The sequence below is a fragment of the Phoxinus phoxinus genome, assembly GCF_949152265.1.
Source record: "Phoxinus phoxinus genome assembly, chromosome: 20".
NCBI lineage: Eukaryota > Metazoa > Chordata > Actinopteri > Cypriniformes > Leuciscidae > Phoxinus > Phoxinus phoxinus.
In genome coordinates this window covers 26400775-26424095 of record NC_136895.1, presented here as the reverse complement: position 1 = coordinate 26424095, position 23321 = coordinate 26400775, and the positions used below count along the sequence as shown (strand labels likewise).

The window sequence follows — 23321 nt, the reverse complement described above, 5'->3', positions numbered from 1 at the left end:
TGACTCTCGACTCGACCTCCCAAGTGAGCGCAGAGATAATTAAGTTCTCAGGAAAAATGCGCTCGGGAGTAGATGCGTGTTCGGAACGATCAAAAATACGCGACAAAGAATCGGGTTTGATGTTTTTGGAACCCGGACGATACGAGAGGGAAAAATCGAAACGGCCGAAAAAAAGTGCCCACCGAGCCTGCCTGGAGTTCAACCTTTTGGCGGTCCTAATATATTCCAAATTCTTATGATCGGTCCAGACCATAAAGGGTACCCCTGACCCCTCTAACCAGTGGCGCCATTCTTCCAAGGCTAACTTGACTGCCAACAACTCCCTGTTGCCAATGTCGTAATTACACTCAGCAGGTGATAGACGATGAGACAAAAACGCGCACGGATGCATCTTGTTGTCTGAAGGAGAGCGTTGGGAAAGAACTGCGCCTACCCCCACCTCTGACGCGTCGACCTCCACCACGAACTGACGTGAAGGATCAGGGGCGATGAGAATGGGAGCCGAAACAAAGCGGCTCTTGAGTTTGGAAAAAGCAGTTTCGGCTGCTTCTGTCCACCTGAACGCAATTCTGGGGGAGGTCAAGGCAGTCAGAGGCGCGGCTAGTTGGCTAAAGTTGCGAATGAAACGCCGGTAGAAATTGGCGAACCCCAGAAACCTCTGTAGGGCCTTACGGGAATCTGGGTTTGGCCAGTCTACCACAGCCTTAACTTTGTCAGGATCCATAAAATTACCTTCTGCCCCGGAGTCCACCAGTGCGGTGCATGGGTGATCGTGGATAGACCATCGGAGTCTTACCGGGAGGATGGTGGATGTGGATGAGGACTTCTCGGCGGAGATCCCACCCGATAGTAGCCTCAAACTTACTATCGGGCTTGGCCTTTTACCGGGCAGGCGAATGCAAAGTGCCCCGCTCCGCCGCAATACAAGCAAAGGCCTTGGGACCTCCGCCTCTCCCTCTCCTCCCGGGAAAGCCGAGCTCTACCCACCTGCATAGGCTCGTGATCGAAGGGACCGGCCGCGTCCATGCCACTGGACCGTAGATGTTCCCTACCTCCGCGAGGCATGTCTGATGGCGCTCGGGGTCCCACCCGAGCTAGGCGAGAGTCCACCCTCAGGGCCAGATCCATAAGATTGTTAAGGGAGGTGGGCAGGTCCAGGGCGTAGATCTCCCTCTGGACGCGGTCGGCCAGCCCATGCAGGAACCTATCCCACTGCGCCTCCTCGTTCCAGCGACACTCGGCCGCCAGGGTCTTAAATTCGATGGCGTAGTCAGACACCGAACGATCCCCCTGGCGCAGTTCTGATAAGACCCTGGCAGCCTCTCTCCCCGCAACCGCACGGTCGAACACTCTCCTCATCTCGGCTGAGAGTGCCTGGAACGAGGAACAGCAGGTCTCCTGGTTCTCCCACACCGCCGTTCCCCATAGTGCCGCTCTCCCAGTCAGCAACGTGAGTACGAAGGCCACCTTAGATTCCTCCCTCTCGAAGATTCTGGGCTGCAGGGCGAAATGCATGCCACAACGTGTAAGAAATGGACGACAGAAGTTGGGCTCACCAGAATATGGTTCCGGAGTGGGTAAGCGGGGCTCCGACTGGGAGGCGGGCACTGGTGGAGTGGGAGGAACAGGCGGTGGAGCTGGCGCAGCGGGAGGTTGCAGCTGTTGAAAACGCTGGGTAAGCTCGGACACCTGCGAGACGAGAGCCTGAATCGCACGCGCTGCTTCCTCCTGATGCCGATCCTGTGCATCCATCCTCTGAATGCTAGCGCGCACAAAATCGTCCATGGTTGCTGAAGTTCCACCTGCTGCTTCCATGATGTGGTCGGATTGTTCTGTCACGGGAGGAACACAGGAAGCAAAAGCAGGTACTCAGAATATTTATTGTTACACAAAGAAGTACTCAGTCCACTATCCACTAGGCTGGCGATTCAGGCTCACGCAGGGACCCGATGGTCAGACGAGTGCAGGTGAAGTGAGTAGTGCTGATCCAATCCAGGTGCCGACGTGAAGTGAATAGGAATACCACACGGAACAGGAAACACAGAAGGAACCCAAGACACGACCGATCTCATGGAGAGGAACAAACAACAATCCGACACTGAAACAGAGAATGAGGTGAGTATTTATGGGAGATGGAACGAGCTGCAGCTGTGAGTGATAATGATGGTAATCAGCTGGAGCGCTGATAGACACGTGAGCGGGACAACGCCCACTCACACATAAACAAACAAAGACACGAGACGAAAAGGAGGCAATGCACTTGACCACCGTGACAGTTATGGCTTCCTTGTCTATGGAAAATTACTGAATGGAAATCTACTGTGGGGGGAAGGCTCTGCGGAGAAGGCCTTGAAGATTAGGATAAAAAGCAGGTTGAGTCTGTCTGGGGGTGTGTCACTCTTCTGCACAGGGTAACAGCTGTGTATTAGACTGCTCCTTCTTGCAAGAATAAATACTTTTAATTTTATAATTTGACTCTGAGTCTCCCTTACGCAGTGATGTTTGTTTGATGAATTTTTGCCACAACATAGTCATGCTACATGTGAACGTATTTAAACCATGTGTGTTAGGTTACAACAACTAGCCCTGTGTTAGGTTGTGTCCCGCTCTCCGATATGAAACTGTGTCATTTTTCTTCGCTGAAATGTAAAGGATTGAAAGTACAGAAACAAACAAAAACAAAAGTCTTACCATTAGTGAGCAAGAAAAACAGGATGAACACAATATAACCTTCCATCGTTTTAACTGCTGTGGCTCTGGTAAATTGAATAAGAGATGTTTAAGATTCAAATGGTGCTCCGCTGATTATTTGCTGTGTTGTAATGGCGTCTGCTACGGTCTCTTTCTTTTCCTGCCTCAGCGGCGAAACCCCCGCCCTCAATGCATCATTTGACTTCACTACAGCTGTTCTTGACACTTAGTGTAAAGATGAAGTAAAAAAAATTCTAATTAAAAACAGGACACGCGAAATGAGAGTAGGCTAATCATTATTTATTTTTGTCAAATTAAAGAACCCGAAGGCAATATTGCAAATTGGTTGTAATTCTGGTAAAATGAAAGTGAAAGTAACTTGACCAATCAGCGTGATCTGAAGCCTCAGCTAGGAAGAGCGCTGTAGAGAGCAGCATACAACCCTTCATTCTGCCATAGAAAGATATAGTAAAAGTTGTACAAGTATTATATTAGTATGCTGTTGTAAATTTCCTTATTTGCCATAGGCCTATATAACTTCCTTATTTAAGCTTTCTGCCTGCGTCTAACACTATACACTCACCACCAGTCACTTTATTAGGTAGGCTACACTTGTTAAACTGCTTATTATTAACCTAAACCTAGGCTATAGATGGGATCAGTAGTTTTTGAAAATCAGTTTTGGCCATGATCAAGACGATCTGCTGAAGTTCAAACTGAGCATCATGAGGAAGAAACGTATTTATGTGATGTGGTATGGTTGTTAGTGCCAGACACAGGTCAGAGTGTTTCAGAAACTGCTGATTTACTGGGATTTTCAAGCACAACCATCTTGGTTTACAGAGAATGGACCAAAAAAGAGAAACTATCCAGTGAGCCGCAGTTCTGTTACCCCTTTTCCACGAAGGCAGTTTGAGTGTTGGTTCAGAGCCAGAGTCTAGTTTCAAATCAGTTCTTTGTTCTCTTACCCCTTTTCCACCAGCATGAGCCGGGTGCTAGTTCAGAGCCAGATCTATTGCCAGTTCGGAGTTGGTTTGACTGAGCGACATTTTTCAAATAGCAGTTAATCAAGCTAATAGCAGCTCGATTGTACTCTCCAACTATGCAAGTTATGGCGAGTAACACCAATAGTAACGCAACGACCGCCATTGTTGATTGTTGGCTTATTCGAGATGCATTGGAGCGGTGCAGAACGATCGGATCTGCTGGAGTGTTTGGAGAGCATACGACTCCTTGTGCTTTTGAATCGCTTTCGCAGTTCTTTGATGTCGGCCTGCGAGAAGCCGATGCATCTCGAACAAGCCTGGTGTGTTTGTGTTTGGCGCATCCGCGCTAGCGTTGCTGGGCAACATTAGATCTATACAATGACGTATACTGAACAAAATTATAAACGCAACACTTTTGTTTTTTTGCCCCCATTTTTCATGAGCTGAACTCAAAGATCTAAGACTTTTTCTATGTACACAAAAGGCCTATTTCTCTCAAATATTTTTTTCACAAATCTGTCCAAATCTGTGTGAGCACTTCTCCTTTGCTGAGATAATAATAATAATTATAATAATTTGTTACATTTATATAGCGATTTTCAGGGTACTCAAAGCGCTTCACACATCGAAGGGGGGAATCTCCTCAACCACCACCAATGTGCAGCATCACTTGGATGATGCGACGGCAGCCATATTGCGCCAGAACGCCCACCACACACCAGCTTACTGGTGGAGAGGAGACAGTGATGAAGCCAATTAGTATATGGGGATGATTAGGAGACCATGATGGACAGAGGCCGAGGGGGAAATTTGGCCAGGATGCCGGGGTTACACCCCTACTCTTTTTCGAAGGACATCCTGGGATTTTTAAAGGGATAGTTCACTTTGAAATTAAATTTTGGTATGTTTTAGCTTACCTCAAGGGCATCCAAGATGTAGGTGTCTTTTTTTCCGCAGTAGTTTAAATTTTGATATTTTTAGGTCAAACCGTTCTTGTCTGACAGTCATATAATGCAGGTATACTGTCTCAAAGAGCATGCACAGAGTCCAAATTAAAACAATACCCCATCGTCCAAATTAAACAATTCCCCATCGTAAGTACACATTGATGGCCTAAGACACGAAACGAGCGGTTTGTGTGAGAAAACAAACTGTATTTATATCGTTTTTATCTCTTGTAACTCAGCCACGTCCAAGTGATCTTTGACAAGTGTGCCTTAAGGCAAGTTCATACTAAAGGATTTTAAAACGTCGGGCTGAACTGTGCAGTTCACACTACATGACTTGCTCTCTGTGAAATCAGGAGTGTTCAAGTTGTTGAGCTGTTCACACCACACGACACAACGTGATTGATCCGCAACAGGAGGTAACTCACTACATGAGTAGACAACAACTCTGTCATCCAACGATTATATCTTGTCTACAAACCACGTTTTGTCACGAAAAATCACGCGATAAAACGAACCGGAAATGACGCAATACAGCACGCACGCCACTACCCAGCGAAGAAGAACACAAGTACACAACACGCGAGTCTTTGTTTGAATATGGACGTCAGGCAGAAATTAGTGCTGCAAACTGTTTGCGCGATGATTTGCTCTGGAAAAAAAAAAAGCTTATTTTCCCGGTGACCTCAACCCATGCCTTGCTCTGATTGGCTGTAGCTCATGATATCACATGTGGTCGAGTTGTGCGACAGCTCCGGATATCTAGCATTCTAGATATTTTTCTGGGCTTAGCGACGCGTCTGCGAGCGTCTTTGATGCGTTGTTGGCTCTTTCATACTAACAGATTGGCGAGTGTTCATCGGCCGCTAATCCCCCGCAATTTGCACGCGATAATTCAATTCAATTCAATTCAAGTTTATTTGTATAGCGCTTTTCACAATACACATTGTTTCAAAGCAGCTTTACAGAAAATGCATTTCAAAAATATACATACAAAAATACAGTTAGTTAATCATGAAATTTAGGGCATAACATATCGCCGGCGTTGGGTCGTCTCTTCACAGGCGTCGAGTCGTCTCATCACAGGCATTGGGGCATCTGAAGTCTCCATGAGAGGCTGGATACTAACTGGAGCTGACAAACTCTATTTGAGTTATCTCGGGACAGGCGTCCCGAGATAACAACAAAAAAAGGCAGATGGGAAATAATTAGCGTAGCTGCTGTTCTTAATACGAATGCATTTGATCTGATTTAACTGTAGTATAAAAGGTATGAGATGCATCATGTGAATGCTTGGCTAAAGAGATGCGTCTTTAATCTAGTTTTAAACTGGGAGAGCGAGTCTGAGCCTCGGACAGTATCAGGAAGGCTATTCCAGAGTTTAGGAGCTAGATGTGAAAACGCCCTCCCTCCTTTAGTGGACTTAGATATCCTAGGTACGACCAGAAGCCTCGAATTTAGCGATCTTAAAGAGCGCGATGGAATATATGGCGATAGAAGATCTCTTAAATACACAGGAGCTAAACCATTTAGGGCTTTATAGGTCAGTAACAATACTTTGTAATTGATACGGAACTTAATAGGTAACCAGTGTAGAGATGATAAAATTGGTGTTATATGATCATATTTTCTTGACCTAGTAAGAACTCTAGCGGCTGCATTTTGGACTAACTGTAGCTTGTTTACTGAGGATGCAGGACAACCAGCTAATAGAGCATTACAGTAATCTAGTCTCGAGGTCATGAATGCATGAACTAACTTTTCTGCATCAGAAACTGATAGCATATTACGTAGCTTAGCAATGTTTCTAAGGTGGAAAAAGGCTGTTCTTGTGACATTTGAAATATGATTTTCAAAAGACAAGTTGCGGTCTAGTATAACACCCAGGTCTTTTACTGTAGAGGATAAAGTAACAGGACGTCCATCTAGATAACAACCCGACCTGTCGGCGAGCTCAACGATTTGCAAATCGGGCTTAAATCGGGCATAAAATCCTGTAGTGTGAACTAGGCATTAGCCTGGCCACAATAAAAGGCCACTCAAAAATGTGCAGTTTTATCACACAGCACAATGCCACAGATGTCGCAAGTTTTGAGGGAGTGTGCAAATGGCATGCTGACTGCAGGAATGTCCATCAGAGCTGTTCCCCGTGAACTGAATGTTCATTTCTCTACCATAAGCCGTCTCCAAAGGCGTTTCAGAGAATTTGGCAGTACATCCAACCCAGGGATGTGCGGTCAGGGTAGGCAGGGTAGGCAGTGCCTCACCAAAGGAAATGTTGACATTACATTTATTAATTCCAAGAGCTTTATTAATTCATGACATTATTAATTGCATTTATGTTATTCCAAATATAATTTTTTGTAACAACATTTTTCAGGAATACACATTATAATATACTAATTTTGCCATTGTTTGCTCCTAAAAAACATTTTTCATGCAGGAAATTCAAAGCTATGGCCATTGAGGCAGAGGTTAGCAGTGCCTCTTTGGTCCATAGAACGTAGTTTACGTAGATTTGCGCATGCGCAGTCAGTTCTCATGCTGTCTTGAATTATCAACATTGAGGCAGAGACCGAGCTTGCTTCATGTCACGTGATCCACTCGCTTTCGCTCAATCCGCGCTTCCCGATACATCTAGCGGCGCTTAGCGTTGGCTGTCAACCTAGTTCTACGGCTGTGAACCGTTGGATATTATGGATATTTATTACTTTTTTAACTTTTCTGACTGTAGCCTATTCAAATCCTGGTGCGCCGTCACCAGACCAATAGTGTGTGTGTGGCTGTCAGAGATGCGCGGGTCAGTGTATAAACATACAACCCGCACCCGACCGACGTTTTCAACTAACCCGCCCGCAACTCGGACCGCAAAAAAAATTTGTACGCTTCCTCTGACCCGCATTTTTTAAAGTAAATGCTAATAGTAGCGTCATTGGGACATAGACGTAGGAACTAGGGGTGCGTATTTTTCTGAATGCTGTATAGCCTAGTGTTTTGTAATAAAGGCTTGATTTATTCATTTATTTCGTTTCATTTTCTTAACAATTAAGATGCTGCATGTGTTTATCCAGTCTAATCAAAGTGTGCGTCTCTCCCCTCTCTAATTATCAAATTAATGAACACTATTAGTTAATAAAAGGTATTATGGAACTAATACACACTTACATATTTAATTAATAACAATTCATATATGAACTAATATATTAACCAGACAGACTCTTCATTAGTTGCTAATGAGGCAATCATTAATGAATAGCGTAGATAATCATTAGTAATACATTAATTCAGTATTATCTGTGCATTAGTTAAGCATGAATTAATGCTTATTAGTGCACACTTATTGTAAAGTGTTACCAAAATATTTTTGGATGACTCGTAACCGCGGGTGACCGCAGGCACCTGCTCATTTTGGATCAACCCGCGCATCACTGGTTACTACATAAACTGAATGAATATATGAACATATATGCCACATTGATAGGTCACAGCCTACCCATGACAAGATTTCACCGCACGTTATTGATCCAACCGGCCTCACAACCGCAGACCATGTGTAACCACACCAGCCCAGGACCTCCACATCCAGTATCTTCAGCTCCAAGATCGTCTGAAACCAGCCACCCGGACAGCGGCTGCAACAATCGGTTTGCATAACCAAAGAATTTCTGCAAAACTTTCAGAAACTGTCTCAGGGAAGCTCATCTGCATGCTCCTCTTCATTGATGAGGAGTGGACCAACATTCCACAGGCCACAATCAACAACCTGATCAAGTGCTTGCACTGCATGAAAAATAAAAAATGGGGGCAAAAACAAAAGTGTTGCATTTATAATTTTGTTCAGTGTAAGACCTGGCTCTGCGGTGTCTGAATCATCCTGCCTTATATCAATGGTTCAGCCAACAAATCTGCAGCAACTGTGTGATGATATTATGATAATATGAACCAGAATGTCTGAGGAATATTTCCAACACCTTGTTGAATCAATACCATGAAGAATTAAGCAGTTCTGGAGGCAAATGGGGTCCAACCCGGTAATAGCAAGGTTTACATAATAAAGTGGCCGGTGAGTGTATGACAATAAAGGTTGTAATGAAGATTATTATGCACCCTCAAATATTAACAGGTTAGATTTAGGCTATTAAATATCACTGCAGGCACTTTAGTTCCTCCAGTTATTTTTAATAAAACTAGTTGAATATTTTTCTCATGGGTAATTATAATATTTAATGAGACCCACAAAAGAACACAGTGTTTGATTATATTATTGGACAGACATCAGTATTTCAGTCAATAATTAGTTTTACCTCTCTTGCTAATATGAACCTCACAATTTCCCATTCCACACAATTTTTTTTTAACATTTTTAATTCATGACCTGAAAGATAAAAAAAATCTAAAGAAAAGATACATAAAATTTGAGATAATTTTAACAGTCGCCTGTGTTAAAGAAAGTTGAATTACTCAAAGAACAGCAAGTCTTAAGACAAATTAAGTCAATACATTGTAACTGTAATATATATGATCACCACTGGTGCGAGTCAACGGAAGGGTGGTCAGTTCCTGTTAGGGGAGGATTCACAAGCACACGAGTCCTGTCATTTCAAAGCAGTCTTTTATAATCTGTTGAAGAAAATGGTTCACGTTGTTTTGTTCCTCTCGTGTTTGTGGGAAGTGGTTGGTAAGTTATAAATGTATGTTTTATATATACTTTATATCAGTGTTTACTAATTTAGGACATGCTTTAGTATTTTGTAAATCCGCTTATTTGGGACACTTGATCTGTAATAATCTCTGTTCTCCAGGAGTGTTTGCTGGTACAGATGCAGTGAAGTCAGTGTCAGTGATGGAGGGAGATTCAGTCTCTCTAAACTCTGGTCTCACTGACATGATGGATGAAGATCTGATTTACTGGAGGTTTGGAGATGAAAACACTTTAATAGCAGAAATCAATGTAATGGCCGGTAGCAAGACTGTATATGAAGATGTTCTTGATGGGAGATTCAGAGACAGACTGAAGCTGGACGATCAAACTGGATCTCTGACCATCACACACACCACAACTGAACACACTGGAGTTTATACACTAGAGATCAAAGATCGTGTGAGCAAGAGTTTCAGTCTTACCGTCTACGGTGAGTTATTTTGTTTCTTATAATTAAAGCAGATACATAATAAATGAATGATTTTTCAATCTCGAAATTATAAATATTGAGATACACATATTTTTGAATGTCCTTTTCAGCCTATTGAAAACTTTCCTTCATTATGAATTTGGCATCTAACACTTTTTAAAAAAATCTGGAATAGTAGTTTTCTGTTTGTGAATGATATCAGAAACTCTCTCTCAACATATTAAAATGGTCAAAAAAAAGTCGTCTTATTTACTGATATGACTGATCCTGATTTTTCTAATCTTTCTCAGCTCGTCTGCCTGTTCCTGTCATCATCAGTAACTCTTCACAATGCTCTTCATCTTCATCAAACTGTTCACTGGTGTGTTCATCAGTGTTGAATGTGAGTGATGCGACTCTCTCCTGGTACGCAGGAATCAGTGTGTTGTCCAGCATCAGTGTGTGTGATCTCAGCATCAGTCTCTCTCTACCTCTGGAGGTGGAATATCAGGATAAAAACACCTACAGCTGTGTGCTGAACAATCCCATCAGCAACCAGACCACACATCTGGACATCAACACACTCTGCCACACATGTGCAGGTACCACAGCACTGATCATATATGTGTGTGTTTACTGACCTGATCTCTGTCTTCTGTTGTAGATCACACTGATGCGTTCACTTCTTTCTTTATCATTACAGAGTCAGACACACACTCTTCTTCACTCTCTCCAGTGTCTCTGATAGTGTGGATCTCTGCTGCTGGATTTCTGATGATTGTTGCTGCAGTCGTTGGGATCTTCTGGATCTGCAAGAAATGTAGAAAAACTGGCCAAGGCGGCAAGTGTTACAAACTAGTTTTATAACAAATAATACTTTAAAAATATATATTTACCATTTTTAGTTTTTCAATTAATAGAGATAAATCTACTTTAATATTTTAATTATATATATATATATATATATATATATATATATATATATAGTTTATACAGCCTATTTCCTTTTTATGGAAATAAATAAACCAAAATAATATAATATTGTAAGGGTGGAAATAATTCAAGATTATTTCAAAGGAAAAAAGACATTTGCTTTTCACTCAGACATTTTCAGCACAGCAGTGCTGATAGTGATCTAGGCCTGTAGGCCAGAGGTTTTGGACAATGGGGGAAATTGTGACGGTCTGATTGGTCAGTTTTGAATATCTCACACCTGGGTGTTAGTCACATGGTCGGGGGAAAATTACAAAAGAAGATTGTAACGGTTGTTCTGGCTCTTTCTTTTGGATGTGCTAATGGTGCTGGGTCCCTTCTGGGACACTCTGCCTTTAACACTAACACACACACACACACACACACACACACACACACACACACACACACACACACACACACACACACACACACACACACACACACACACACACACACACACACACACACACTGGTTTGAGTTATCATTTTGTTCATCCATGTTGTAACTATTTTAAGTGTAAACATAACCTTATTACACATTGAACCTTTTTAATTCATGGAGTCAGATTAAAACGAGATAATTGCATATGAGAACATGTGTCTTATTTAACCAAATTACTTTAAGATGCTGAAAAGACTAAAACACGCGCGTCCTTTACCGGCTGGTTGGAATATGTATATAATATGTATAGTTATTGGGTGTAGAAATAATGACACTGGACAGCACTCTTTACTCATCTCACTTTTTTTATATTTCTCAAAACTGCATCAAAACACACGGGAAATACAAACTCAGAAATGTACATAATGATTTCAATAATAAATCAGCTTTCTCTACAATTTATGACCAAAATCCTACATGCTGTTCAAAATAACATCTCTGTTTGTATTTAACTCATTGGTGACAATATAGATATTTTAGCTAAATTAAATATTTAACAATTAACTTAGATTATGATTGTTTATTGACTAATTTGTTTATATAAATCTACAGTAGGGCTGCTTGATTATGGCAAAAATCATAATCATTTTGGTCAGTATTGTAATCATGATCACTTAACACATTTAAGAAGTGGGAGATATGAATAAAATCTTAATTTCTCCCACTCAATTTTTTTTCTCACAATAGCTAACCCTTCTCCCCCCTTGCATGATACTAAAACAGATCTAGATAATAATGAGTATTGAGGTTTTAATTAATCTGTCATTTTTGTTTAAACAGCTAAAGAGATCACTTATGCTGATCCGACATTCTACAAAAGAAATCCACAGAAATCGGTGAGATCATTTATTTTTAAATTTATGTTGTGCTCTTTATAATTTTACCAGTCAGATTTATAGTTGTGTGCTTGTATCATTTTACGAACACAGACAAAACAGCACCATACAACATATTTAAGAAAGCTATAGGACCATTCAGGGCTGCCGCTAGCGGGCGAAAGGTGATGATTCTGTAATGTTTAAACTTGTCTGTGGGTTATTTGTACTGAAATACGTTTTTAAAGCAACCAATAAACACTGAAAGAGTGCAGGACCTCTAAATTTAATCAACACTTTATACTTTTCAACTTTCAAATACGTGTTAAAAAATCTTAAGCCAGTAATCGTGCTATAGTTCAGCGAGATTCAGCTGAAATAAACAGGAAACTGAATGTGACAAAATTGCACTGCATGTTCTGCATGTCTATGTGTTACATCGGTTTAAACTTGATAATGCCGTTTTCAATTCTTCATAATTGCAGTTCTTTCCCTCACTGAAGCCGTTAAGTACACAGTCTTGTACCTTTGTGTTTTTGTCCACTTTTAGATTTTTTTTTGTGTGCTTCAAATCATAGTTTGTAATGTTGTGATTCATCTGATTGGCTTGGTCATGGCTTATTATAACTAACGAAGAGATCCCATATGGGGAAAACAATTTATGGAAGAAACTTCCGGAACCAACGCCGCTGAAATCATATCATATGTCATATATGTCATATCACGGCATTATAATAAGTGTTTCTGGCCATCTCTAAACATCTCAGTTCTGTTATTTTTTATTATTAATATTCACTGTAAAATAATTTGTTTAAATATCTGCATGTCTAAATTAAGTATATCAGCAAGATGTCAAAAGGTTTGATGCCGTTTCCTCAAGCTGCTTCACATTAGCAGTAGTAAGAACCTGGACCTGATCATTGTCTGATATTTTAAGACCTTAAAATACTTAAAATATCATTGTCTTACGAAAAATCATCTGACTTAATCTCATTAAGTGTTCAGGTTTCAAATGTTTTATTGTTGTTAAATCTTGTGTTTTGTACATAATGTTAGTGGTGAGGAGAATGAAGTGGTGTATGCAGATGTCAGAAGATGATCAAACTTCAGTCTTCACTTCAGTGCAAGATCCAGCTGTGTGATCACTTTCACCAGGAGCGTGGTTGAGATATGGGATAGGTGAGAATCACAACATTAACTGGTGTATAAAATAAATATTTTTTTATTTTCAGCTAGATATTTTTCAGTTTTGCTCTAGTTTTAGAAGAGATCCTGTTTGCCCAGGATATCCCAGTGAATTGAGGTGTGACATTCTGTGAAATATTAATAAAATGCTCTTCTAAAAAACTGCTTTCTAAGGACTTCTAAGAAAAATCTTGTGGCCTGGAACTAATATAAACTCTTCAAATGCGAGTAAAAATCAGCATTGGCGAGTGTATGAAAGCGTTAGTCACAAGTTGGCTGGTATTTTTATGAATTCTAGCAATGCATCACTGTGAGAACACAATCTGGCTTAGTAGGGATGTCCTGATCAAGTTTTTTGTGCCCCCAATCCAATCAGAGTCATTGAATATCGAGTATCTGCCGATACAGAGTCCAGATCTGATACTTGTATTATATATACACACATAACTGTTGTTGGCTATATGCTGCATTAGAGGAAATGTCATCATTATGTTCAGTTTAATTCAGTTCAAGGACTTTTAGTTTGTGTTTCTTCAGTTCATGCCTTCCTTTGTTTAATTTCCCGCCTCTAGTTACCATGGCCACGTCATTATTAGTTCATTTGTTCCAGCTGTGTTCTACATTGTTTAGTTCACTATATTGTACTAACTTCACTCTTTGACTGTTCATGATTATGTTTAGTTGTGTTTGCTGACTCCTGTTTTTGAGTATACTTGCTATTAAACTTTGTTGATAACTTTATTCATCTGTCTTTGTCTGTCTGCCTGCAAACACTGTGTGACAGGAGAACAGCAGTATGTTGGCCATCGAGGCTGAGAGTATGCTAACATTAGTAGTAGGGTACACAACGGTGCATCTGATTTGATTTTCCTCTAAAACACTAGATGGCACAAAACCTTGCTGCGGCACTCTCCAAAACATCCACTTTTTCAAGATACACGTGGAAATTTGGCTGATTCTTGACACGATCCCGGACAGTAGCACAAAGTTGATTCTATGCTAAATTTATGTAATATTTTAAATGTAGATTTATGTAGCAAATGAGAATTGCTAAAATTATTTAATATATTTTGAGACAACGCTCTTGTTAAAGGTGAACTAAGTAACTTTTTTACCTTAACTGATCAACTTCGGAGTCACTGGAATGGTTATATTACTTATTTTGGGTTGAATGGTGGTGGTTTCGCACCCCCCTGGTGCCCGTGAGCGGAAAAACAGCTTTTGCAAATTTGGGCCGGCGGCCCGCCGGCCTCTTCGTCTGGAAGTATCGTGTGATCCCAAGTCTCGCGAGGTAAAGAATTGCTTTACTGCAAAAATAAATCTGCTATAATGCTGTCATTATTGCGCTCCCTCACGCTGTTGGAACCCGAATGAAGACGACGTTGCAAAGAGTTTCCCATCTGCTTTGATGTCGTTGATCTACTAAGCCTCTAGTGTCTGAGAATAGCCAGCGAGTTTTTAACAGTTGTTGTCAAATATCTATTCCGAAGCTGCGGGGGGAGCTCTAGAGAGAAACCTCCGAGCAAAACGCGAGGATACAACAAAGAAATCCCGATCTTACTGAGGGCTGCTTTAATGATTTTCAGTTTTGTTCAAGGTAATTAAAGCAGCAGTTTTTTAATAATGGAAGAACATGTCAAAGTATGGTATTTGGTGTAAAAGGCCCCCCTCGTCACCTCATACATTTATACGATTTTAAAAAAAATAAACCACTTTTATGTTGTTTTTCAGCTAAATCTGTTGCACCTTCAATATTCAATACAAACATATATGTATACATATGTAACCCCTACACCCAGGTCCTACTCACCCCGCTTCGTGCGGGTCTCGAACCCGGCATGAGAGTCAGGCGTTCTAACAAGAAGGTTAAAGACTGCAGCCTCTAGCGTCTGTCGCTAGAGCGCCTATTGAGATCAGAGGAGTGAGGTTTACTCGCAGAGCGACTACTAGCTGGCCTCCGTTACACATACATATTTGTTTTTTCTGCAAACATACACTATGGGATTAGTATAGAAGATGTGCCTTTAGACCCGTTGTACCCTAAAACGGTCAAAGCATTGTAACAAAAGTATTTGCAAGCCCAACCCAAATGTTTAATGTCACGATTGTTACCATTCGTTAGCCAACAAAGTTGGATATTTAAAGCTAGTGAAGGCCATCTTTAAGCAAGACTGTTTGGATTTATATGAAGTGGTAACACTTCATAATAAGAGTCCATCTGTAGAATTAACTAAGATTAGTAAATGCTGTAGAAGTATTGTTCACTGTTAGATTGTTAATTTCATCATTTACTAATACATTTTTACATTTTTAAATCTGTTAACACTATAGGTACTGTACTAATTAACATGAATGATCAAAGTATAATTAAATTATTTATATTTAAAAAGAACAGTACATTTTCATAGTTCAGTACTGCTTTTTTTATTTTTGCAATACAATTCAGCACTATTTTATTGGAGAGTTATGTTCCCATTTTAAAAACTATCAGTTATAGGCCAGCATGGTCCAACATGGATATCATTATTGGTAAATCCACTATTGTTCGACCTCTATTTTATCTGTGTGGTCACAATTATGAAGCTATAGTTGTATTGCCTATGTACAATAAGCAGAATAACTACATTCCTTTGGCTTAGTGTGACCGTCAACGGTAAAGGCAGCAATTTAATTATATAAATAAATATAGTTTGACGTAGTGAGCGTTTATAGTGAAATGTTACACGGAGTTAATTTACACATGAGAAACTCATGTAAATATTGCTGCACACAAAGTCCATCTCTTCAAGTGCACTTGCTTTGAGTCGCATATATGCATTTGAAAACACAATAGGCACCAACCCAGAATTAGTTGTAAATCTGTTGTCAACAAAAGAGAAGCTTTAAGGTCTCCTTTATGTTTTCTGCCAAAATAAAAGCTTGATGGTTTAACATTTAAAAGCAAAGAAATTAATATGGCCACACACATAAGGAACTGTAATTTTAGTGTTGTTCTGTTAAAATGTCCTTGAACTTCTTTTACAAACAGGGTCTGCATGCGCATGAGTCTATAACTGGACATTTGTGGTTGATGTCTGTGTTTGTCTTGATGTGTCAATAACACGTGTTTAAGGGTGTTTTTCCATTCCTTCACATATGATGTTCACAGTTTGACTTCTGCTTTACACAGAACAGCTTTACCGCGAAATAGCCGTGAATGCTGATGTTTGTCAAAAACGAAAATATTTTTTGTTTTATTCAGTGATATGTCTGAAAAATATGAAAATATCATATACTGACAAAGCTGAGACTGTTCATATCAAAAGTAACCTGGCTCTATCTTGCCTGTCTGTTTTTTCACTGCATGAGACAATGTAGGCCTATGTGTTGCATGAAAACAGTAACCTTAAAATACTCAAATGGAACAATCCTGCAGATGAGCAGCGCTAGAGTCAGTAGTTATTTCCAGCTCTAGCACGAGAAGATGAAGTCATTTAGAAGAACAGTTTTTCTTGATATCACACCTTTTTTTGACTGTCAATGTCTGAGAGTCATTTTAAGAATAAATACATGATTCACTGTTATAATATTTATATTATCATACAAATACAAATTATTTTTTTTATGCCATTATTAAACATGAAAAAGTTAATAATTGTATTTTATTGAGAAAATATTTTGGTTTGACTAGTATATTTTTTTTATTAGATTAAGCTGTCTCACGGTGATGTTACAATGTGCCCCTCACATGTTACACAATGCTATGGGGCATGTTGTCACATTTCACTTCCATTATTTCAGGGTAAATCAAGAAAAAAGTATACACTGTATTAATAAAACAAAACCACATAATTGTACTAGACATGTGTGAAATTAATGTGGGGAAAAATAAACACTCTAAACCCTAAGTAGATTTACACAAACTGAGAAAGTCAAAAAGCGTTACGTTGTGCCCCGCTCTCCCCTATAAGCCTATCAATAATTATTTGTTTGTTACAGTATCTGCAATAATTATGAAAACCCATGCAGCAGGACTATCAATTTATTTATATATGCAGTTTAATTCTCTATTAATTACAGATAGGACTATATACTTTATTTATTAAAATTAAACTGCATGTTTCCATTAATTGTGAAGTTAAACATCGAACATCGCAAATCAAGCGCATGGGGCTGCATGTTTTTTCTTATTATGAATTGTATCCTATTTTCCGTTATCACAGTGAACTACGTGAAGTGATATGGAGCTGTAATGCGGTCAAGACCTGCCGGAACTACTTTAGCCGTGCGAATCAGATTCAAGCATTCAACGGCCCTGTAGTATAAATACAGTATATGTATATATATGCTGTCAGTCGATTAAAAAGATGAACTCAATCACAATTTTTTTCTGTGATTAATCGTGACATTTTTGTAGGTTTATATCTAGTTTATATATTTTATTATAACTTCACAGTTAATCTCCAAATTAATGTAGAAACAACATAAAGACAGTATATTTCAAATACTTGTTTAATGGCATCTTTTTAATGAATGAAGGTCAATCTCACTGATACTAATACAGCCATTGATGTCTGGATAAAAAATATTTTAACCATTAATTATAGCCATGCATTCAACATTACAGTGTAATTGAAAGCTATAATTTTTTTTTTAACATTTATTAGGCTTCAAAAAATATAACAACTTTAAATTGAAGGTGAACTTCAAACAATCCTCACATAAACCCATAATAAATGTCATATTTATCCTTGCCCTCCCTGTCTAACTGTCATGAAACTGCACATGGAACAGACAGTGGTGATCCAAATGCAGGCTTTAATAAAGGATGATCCAGGTAACACAACTAATAAACAGGCAGAGGGTCAGAGTCCTGGTAAGCAGTCCAATATAGCAGAAGTACAATACAGGGGCAAGGCAAACGGGTAAACTAGATACAGGCGAGGTGTCCAGGAAACAGGGAAACTCAGACTAAAACAGGATACAATGAAATAGCTCAGACTTGCAGCGTGACAGTCTAACAACACTTAGTAAAGAGACAAAAGAAAACCAAGGCTTAAATCAGAGAAGCTAACAAGCATAATCAAAAACAGGTGAAAGACATAAAGCATAATCAGTCCAAGTAAAACCATAAGAAGGAATGAAAAATAGAGAAGGAGTGCCCCCCAGTGACTCACGCGGGCACTCCAGCCGCTGATTGTCACACTAACATACAGAAATTGAATAAAGCAAGGCATAAATTATAGATAAAATATAGAATAATCCTTATTACAGCTAAAACAGTTCTTTAGTCAAGAGCAGTTAGTGATTTTGTCTGTTCCCTTAATTATTTGATTAACTTTACTAACAGTGAGAATTAGCTACTGTCCCTTTAAGAGCAGCCGCTGCTTACAGAGATGTGGATCTCACACATGCCGATCATTCTCTCAAAACTCTGCACGTTCTTTTAAGACTTTATTTAAATCAAGTCTGCTCTTATTTTATGAGGATACTTGACAAAACGGACATTTTGGCATAATTGTGTGCAGGCCAGCTGACAGTCTTGCCTGGGCCCGGGACGAGATAATCTTAGATGTAGAACTAAACTAATGTAACTGTAAACTCATTTTCTACCATATGCTGTAATTGAATAAAATTAGCTGCCAGATAAAAAATTTGCTGCTAGATAACAACAACTTGCTTTGCAGTTTTTTTTTTCTGGTTTCACCTCACTCCAGTCTAAACTAAATTATTTTTTTGGTAATGAACTGAAATAAGCTGAAAATACTATGTAGTTTATTGCATACATACATTGTTTGTTCGTGTTACTTCACAGTTCTTCAACTTAAAAGTACACATGATTGACCATATTTACTTTGTTTGCCTAAATTGATCGTTTTGTGGTGAACAATTCATCCATCAATAATAATTGCCATGTTAATAAGAATTTGTCTTGGTACAACTCTCAGACGTAAATAACCTAAAGACAGTCATCATAAGTACAACAGTAATAACAACAATACCCAGCAACCAGTTAAACAGTAGACCAAACCCCGCAGACATTAAAAAAGACAATACCCCTCGGCAAAGAAAGTGCACAGTGCATACAGTTGGTAAAATGCTGCTAGCAGTCAGTGCAACTTCAGATATATTTGATAGCCAGAGGGTAAGTCCTGTCTCTGAAACGTGATGTGGATATGCACACCAAATACAAGAAAAGCCACAAACTCCATAATTAAAGGGATATTCATCTCAATTAATTCAGTAATTCAATAAATATATAAATAACATTGTTCATTAAGTCATCAGCAATCGGTTGTTTTGGTCACCAGTTGAACATTTAGCTCTCGAAGGACAAATATGAACCCCAAAATGTTAAAGATGAGTTAGATAAAGATGTATACAAATAAATCTCACTGTAAGGGAACCCGATGGAGTCCAGAGATGATACAGATCTGCTTCTGCTCTTCATAAACCACCACCTGAGGGGAACAAACAATCATCAGGAAACAGAACACGGCTGAATGTGGAGTCAAAAGTCTGACATGTCATCATAAAAATAATTTTAAAAAGTTGTTGTTTTTAGAAATTAATACAATTAGCAAATATTTGTTTGCAAGGTCTTCTGAAGGTTCTAGTACCTTGCGTGATTATGGTTCTCTGGGTGTTTATGTGGTTGTTTAGAAGTTAAAACAGTTCTCCCTCTAGTCTCTGATATTGTGGTCTCCAGATACAGTATATTTGTTTTCTGTAAAAACTTCATTGAGTTTAACTTTTTTTAGAGGCCCTGGCAGTTTGAGGCTCTAGCAGCTCAGTTTGTATGTCAAACATAAAACCCGCAGTGGGTCTGAATAATTTACTTCTGCACAGAGTTGTGGTTTAACCTGTTGTTTGGAGCATGAGTCTATAACTGGACATCTGTGGTTGATGTCAGTCTCTGTGTTTATCTTTATGCTTCAGTAGCGTGTGGTTTAAGTGTTTTTCCACTTTATCGCATACAATGTTCACAGCTTGACTTCTACTTTTCACAGAACAGCTTTACCATGAAATGCACATCAATGCTGATGTTAAAAAAAAAAAAGTCATCACATCGAAATGATACTACTGCAAAATATAAAAAAATGTAATATACCGGTAATATGAAAACGGAGACTGTTTTGTATCAAAAGTAACCTGCTCTGTCTTGTCTGTTAGTATAAACAGCGCTAAAGTCAACCGCTATTTCCAGCTCGAGCAAGAGAAGCTGAAGTCATTTCTATTGACATTATAAACATCATACTGGTCAGTGTATATGTGATTATTTTTAAGAACAAGTACAATGTATGATTTACTGTTGTTATACACATTTTTAATAATTCAATTTATTTTTGAATCACTTCTTGGCAGTAACTAAATAAAAGGTGCAATGCTGCTACACATTTCTCCTATAATGTAAACTATATATTTTTCATTTTTTATGTGAATCATTACACATTTTCTCAAAGTAGTAGTTAAGTCCATGATCTGTTCTGTGACATAAGTTTGGCTCAAATATGCTTATATTTAGAAAAATCAAATAAAGCAAAATTCAATTAAAAAAAGTGCCATTTTCAACAAGTTTAAAGGAGAACTCCGGTCAATTTTAACATTGAGCTAAATTTGCGCACATACCTGTATTTACTTCCTGTTTTCAGTCGAAGTCCACAGTAGTCGACTGTCGAGTTCACGCGCGTGATCATAGGTAACTAAGCAACAGTGGAGACTCAGACTGTCAGCCGAAGACGGTGCTGTGTGGTGTTTTGAGAATATCAGCTCTGATGGATATTTGTAAAAAGAATCATCTTAGTTACCTATGATCACGCGCGTGAACTCGACAGTCGACTACTGTGGACTTCGATTGAAAACAGGATAGTGTAATGGAAATTTTCTGTGATTACTTTGTATTCAGTGATTCCTAATGAAGGCCTCATCTGTTTTCTCACTTGCAGTGAGAGGGGGCCTTTGTGTGATAATTTACTGTGGTTGGGAGTCAGTGGAGGTAGGGAAGAGCAGGTGGTCAAGGGGTCATCTTGAGTGCATTTGTACTTTATAGCCTAAAGGGTTAAGGGGGCATTTACCTCTCCAGGGCCAGTGGAAGAATAAGGAAGACAAACTGATATCTCTCCCTTAGGGGAGGGGAAGAAGCAAGGCCTTGGGTGGAATAAGATATAAAATAGACAGGCACTGCTTCTCCTTATCTCTCCTCACTGACTCACACATGTGTATTGGTGACGAAGATCTCTCTTGCAAGAGAATAAATACTATATAAACTTTAATTTGGACTCAGAGTGTCTCTTACTCAGTGATGATGTTTGTTTGAAAGAATTTGCCACAACAATATCTTTAAATATCTCAGTTTTCGCCATTTACTGCGAAAACACAAGCTTTTGCTGTCCGCACCATCTTATCTAAAGGTCAGGATAACATTGAGTGGGTTGAGCCTTCATGCTCCATTGTGCCATTAAAAAGAGTCATGTGATCGTGATGGGTGTCCGTACACCTGAGGTGATGTGATTTGCCACCATCACTTTTTAATGACGTATGACTTGCAGTGACAGAAGAATATCTGACCTGTCCGCTTACATGGCAGACGCAAATGCACATATATAATTCACATCAGATTTATTTCCACATTTGATTGAGGCCTAAAACCGATCTGAGAATAAAGTACTATCTCAAACTACTGATTTATTTATGAATCGGGCATCGGTGGTTCTGATTTTAAATAGCCAGCAGAAAAGACCAGACACATGATAGAACTGTCAAGGAATGCTGTCCTTGCTAAATACATTTACATCTAACAACATTATCACGGAGTAGTAAATGGTTTCACTTAGAGCAGTCCCTTTAAAGAACTGTTACTGTTCACACCATATTTTCAACACCTCCTCAGGGTTGCCAACTCTCACGCATTTGGTGTGAGTCACGTGACTTCAGGCTCTGTCTCCTGCTCTCACGCCAGGTTCACACATAGTCCGTTTGCGTTTGCAGTGCGCAATTGATCTGCGGCTGTACCAACACAACATTTATTCATTATTTTTTATTTCAAATCCAAAAGTTGTTACTGAAAATGTTTAGTCAGCAACAGATTCTCTTTGTACACAGTACAGTTTTACATCTTTCATATACTTGTTCACGTTTAAACACTAAATTGAAACAACGTATTATTCAATGCATTACTTATATAGATGTATATTATATTAATCTGCTCAAGCAAGTGGCAACACATTTAAATTTACTTTTCATCTGTTAGAATCACAAGCATTTTAAATTAAAACTTATAATTGACTAAATACATCAGACTATCAAGCCTTTTTTCTTTTTCATTTAAATCTTTATACAAGAAATCCTTCAGGTCATAAATAACTTGTTTTTCCACCTCCCAGAAGAGATGAGTGCCATCCATTATGTTGCTTTTTGAAAAAGATGTAGTTTTTCTCGCTTTACCCTGGGCAAAAACAAAAAGGCCATATATTGACCCCTCAGGTCCCACTTGCTCTGTGTGGGTCTTGAACCCGGGTCTTCGGCGTGGCAGGCACACGCTATAACAAGGATGCTAAAGATCGCCTCTAACATCACCAGGTTTACAGGCACAGCTCTTACTAGCTGGCTTCCGTTACATAGTGGGCCCTATTTTAACAATCTAAGCGCAAGGTCTAAAGTGCACTGCGCAAGCGCACTTAGGGTGTTTAATGCGTCCGAATCCACTTTTGCTAGTTTAATGACAGGAAAATGGTTGGCGCATGGTCTAAAAGGGTTGTCTCTATTCTCTTAATGAGTAATGGGTGTGTTATGGGAGTAACGTTTAATAAACCATTCAGAGTCTTATCTCCCATTCCTTTTAAAAGCAATTTGCAGTCACGACATGGCAAATTCTCTATTTACATGGCGGAATTTGATAGTGGAAAGACTGAGCGCTTCTCCACAATGCAAACGGATCTGCTCGTGCTTGAGGTTAAACCCTGCGAGCAGACCATCTATGGGACAAAGTGTACGCGCGTTGTGGACCCGCCAATAGGCGCATATTACTAACGTGCTCTTCAAATAAAAAAATATTGCGCCATTGATTTTAGAGTTTTTTTTCTGTTGCCTCAAAATAGCAATGTGCCAACAGTGCGCCTGAACAGACCTGGTTTTCAGACCAGCAGCCCATGAGCACCCAAATGCATTTGGTATTTAAACAACGTGGCGAA

General features: G+C 39.3%; 2 protein-coding genes across 2 annotated transcripts in view; one reads left to right on the top strand and one right to left on the bottom strand.

The window, feature by feature from the left end:
• LOC306987877 (uncharacterized protein) overlaps positions 1–23321 on the bottom strand; it is a 108921-nt gene that overhangs the window by 46319 nt on the left and 39281 nt on the right. The window lies entirely within an intron of this gene.
• Positions 1784–10602, top strand: LOC306988234 (uncharacterized protein; the record flags this gene model as incomplete). Its single annotated transcript, XM_079593041.1, has 4 exons — positions 1784–1865; positions 9427–9756; positions 10047–10337; positions 10400–10602. 4 exons carry the CDS (start codon positions 1784–1786, stop codon positions 10600–10602), a joined length of 906 nt encoding a protein of 301 aa, XP_079449167.1.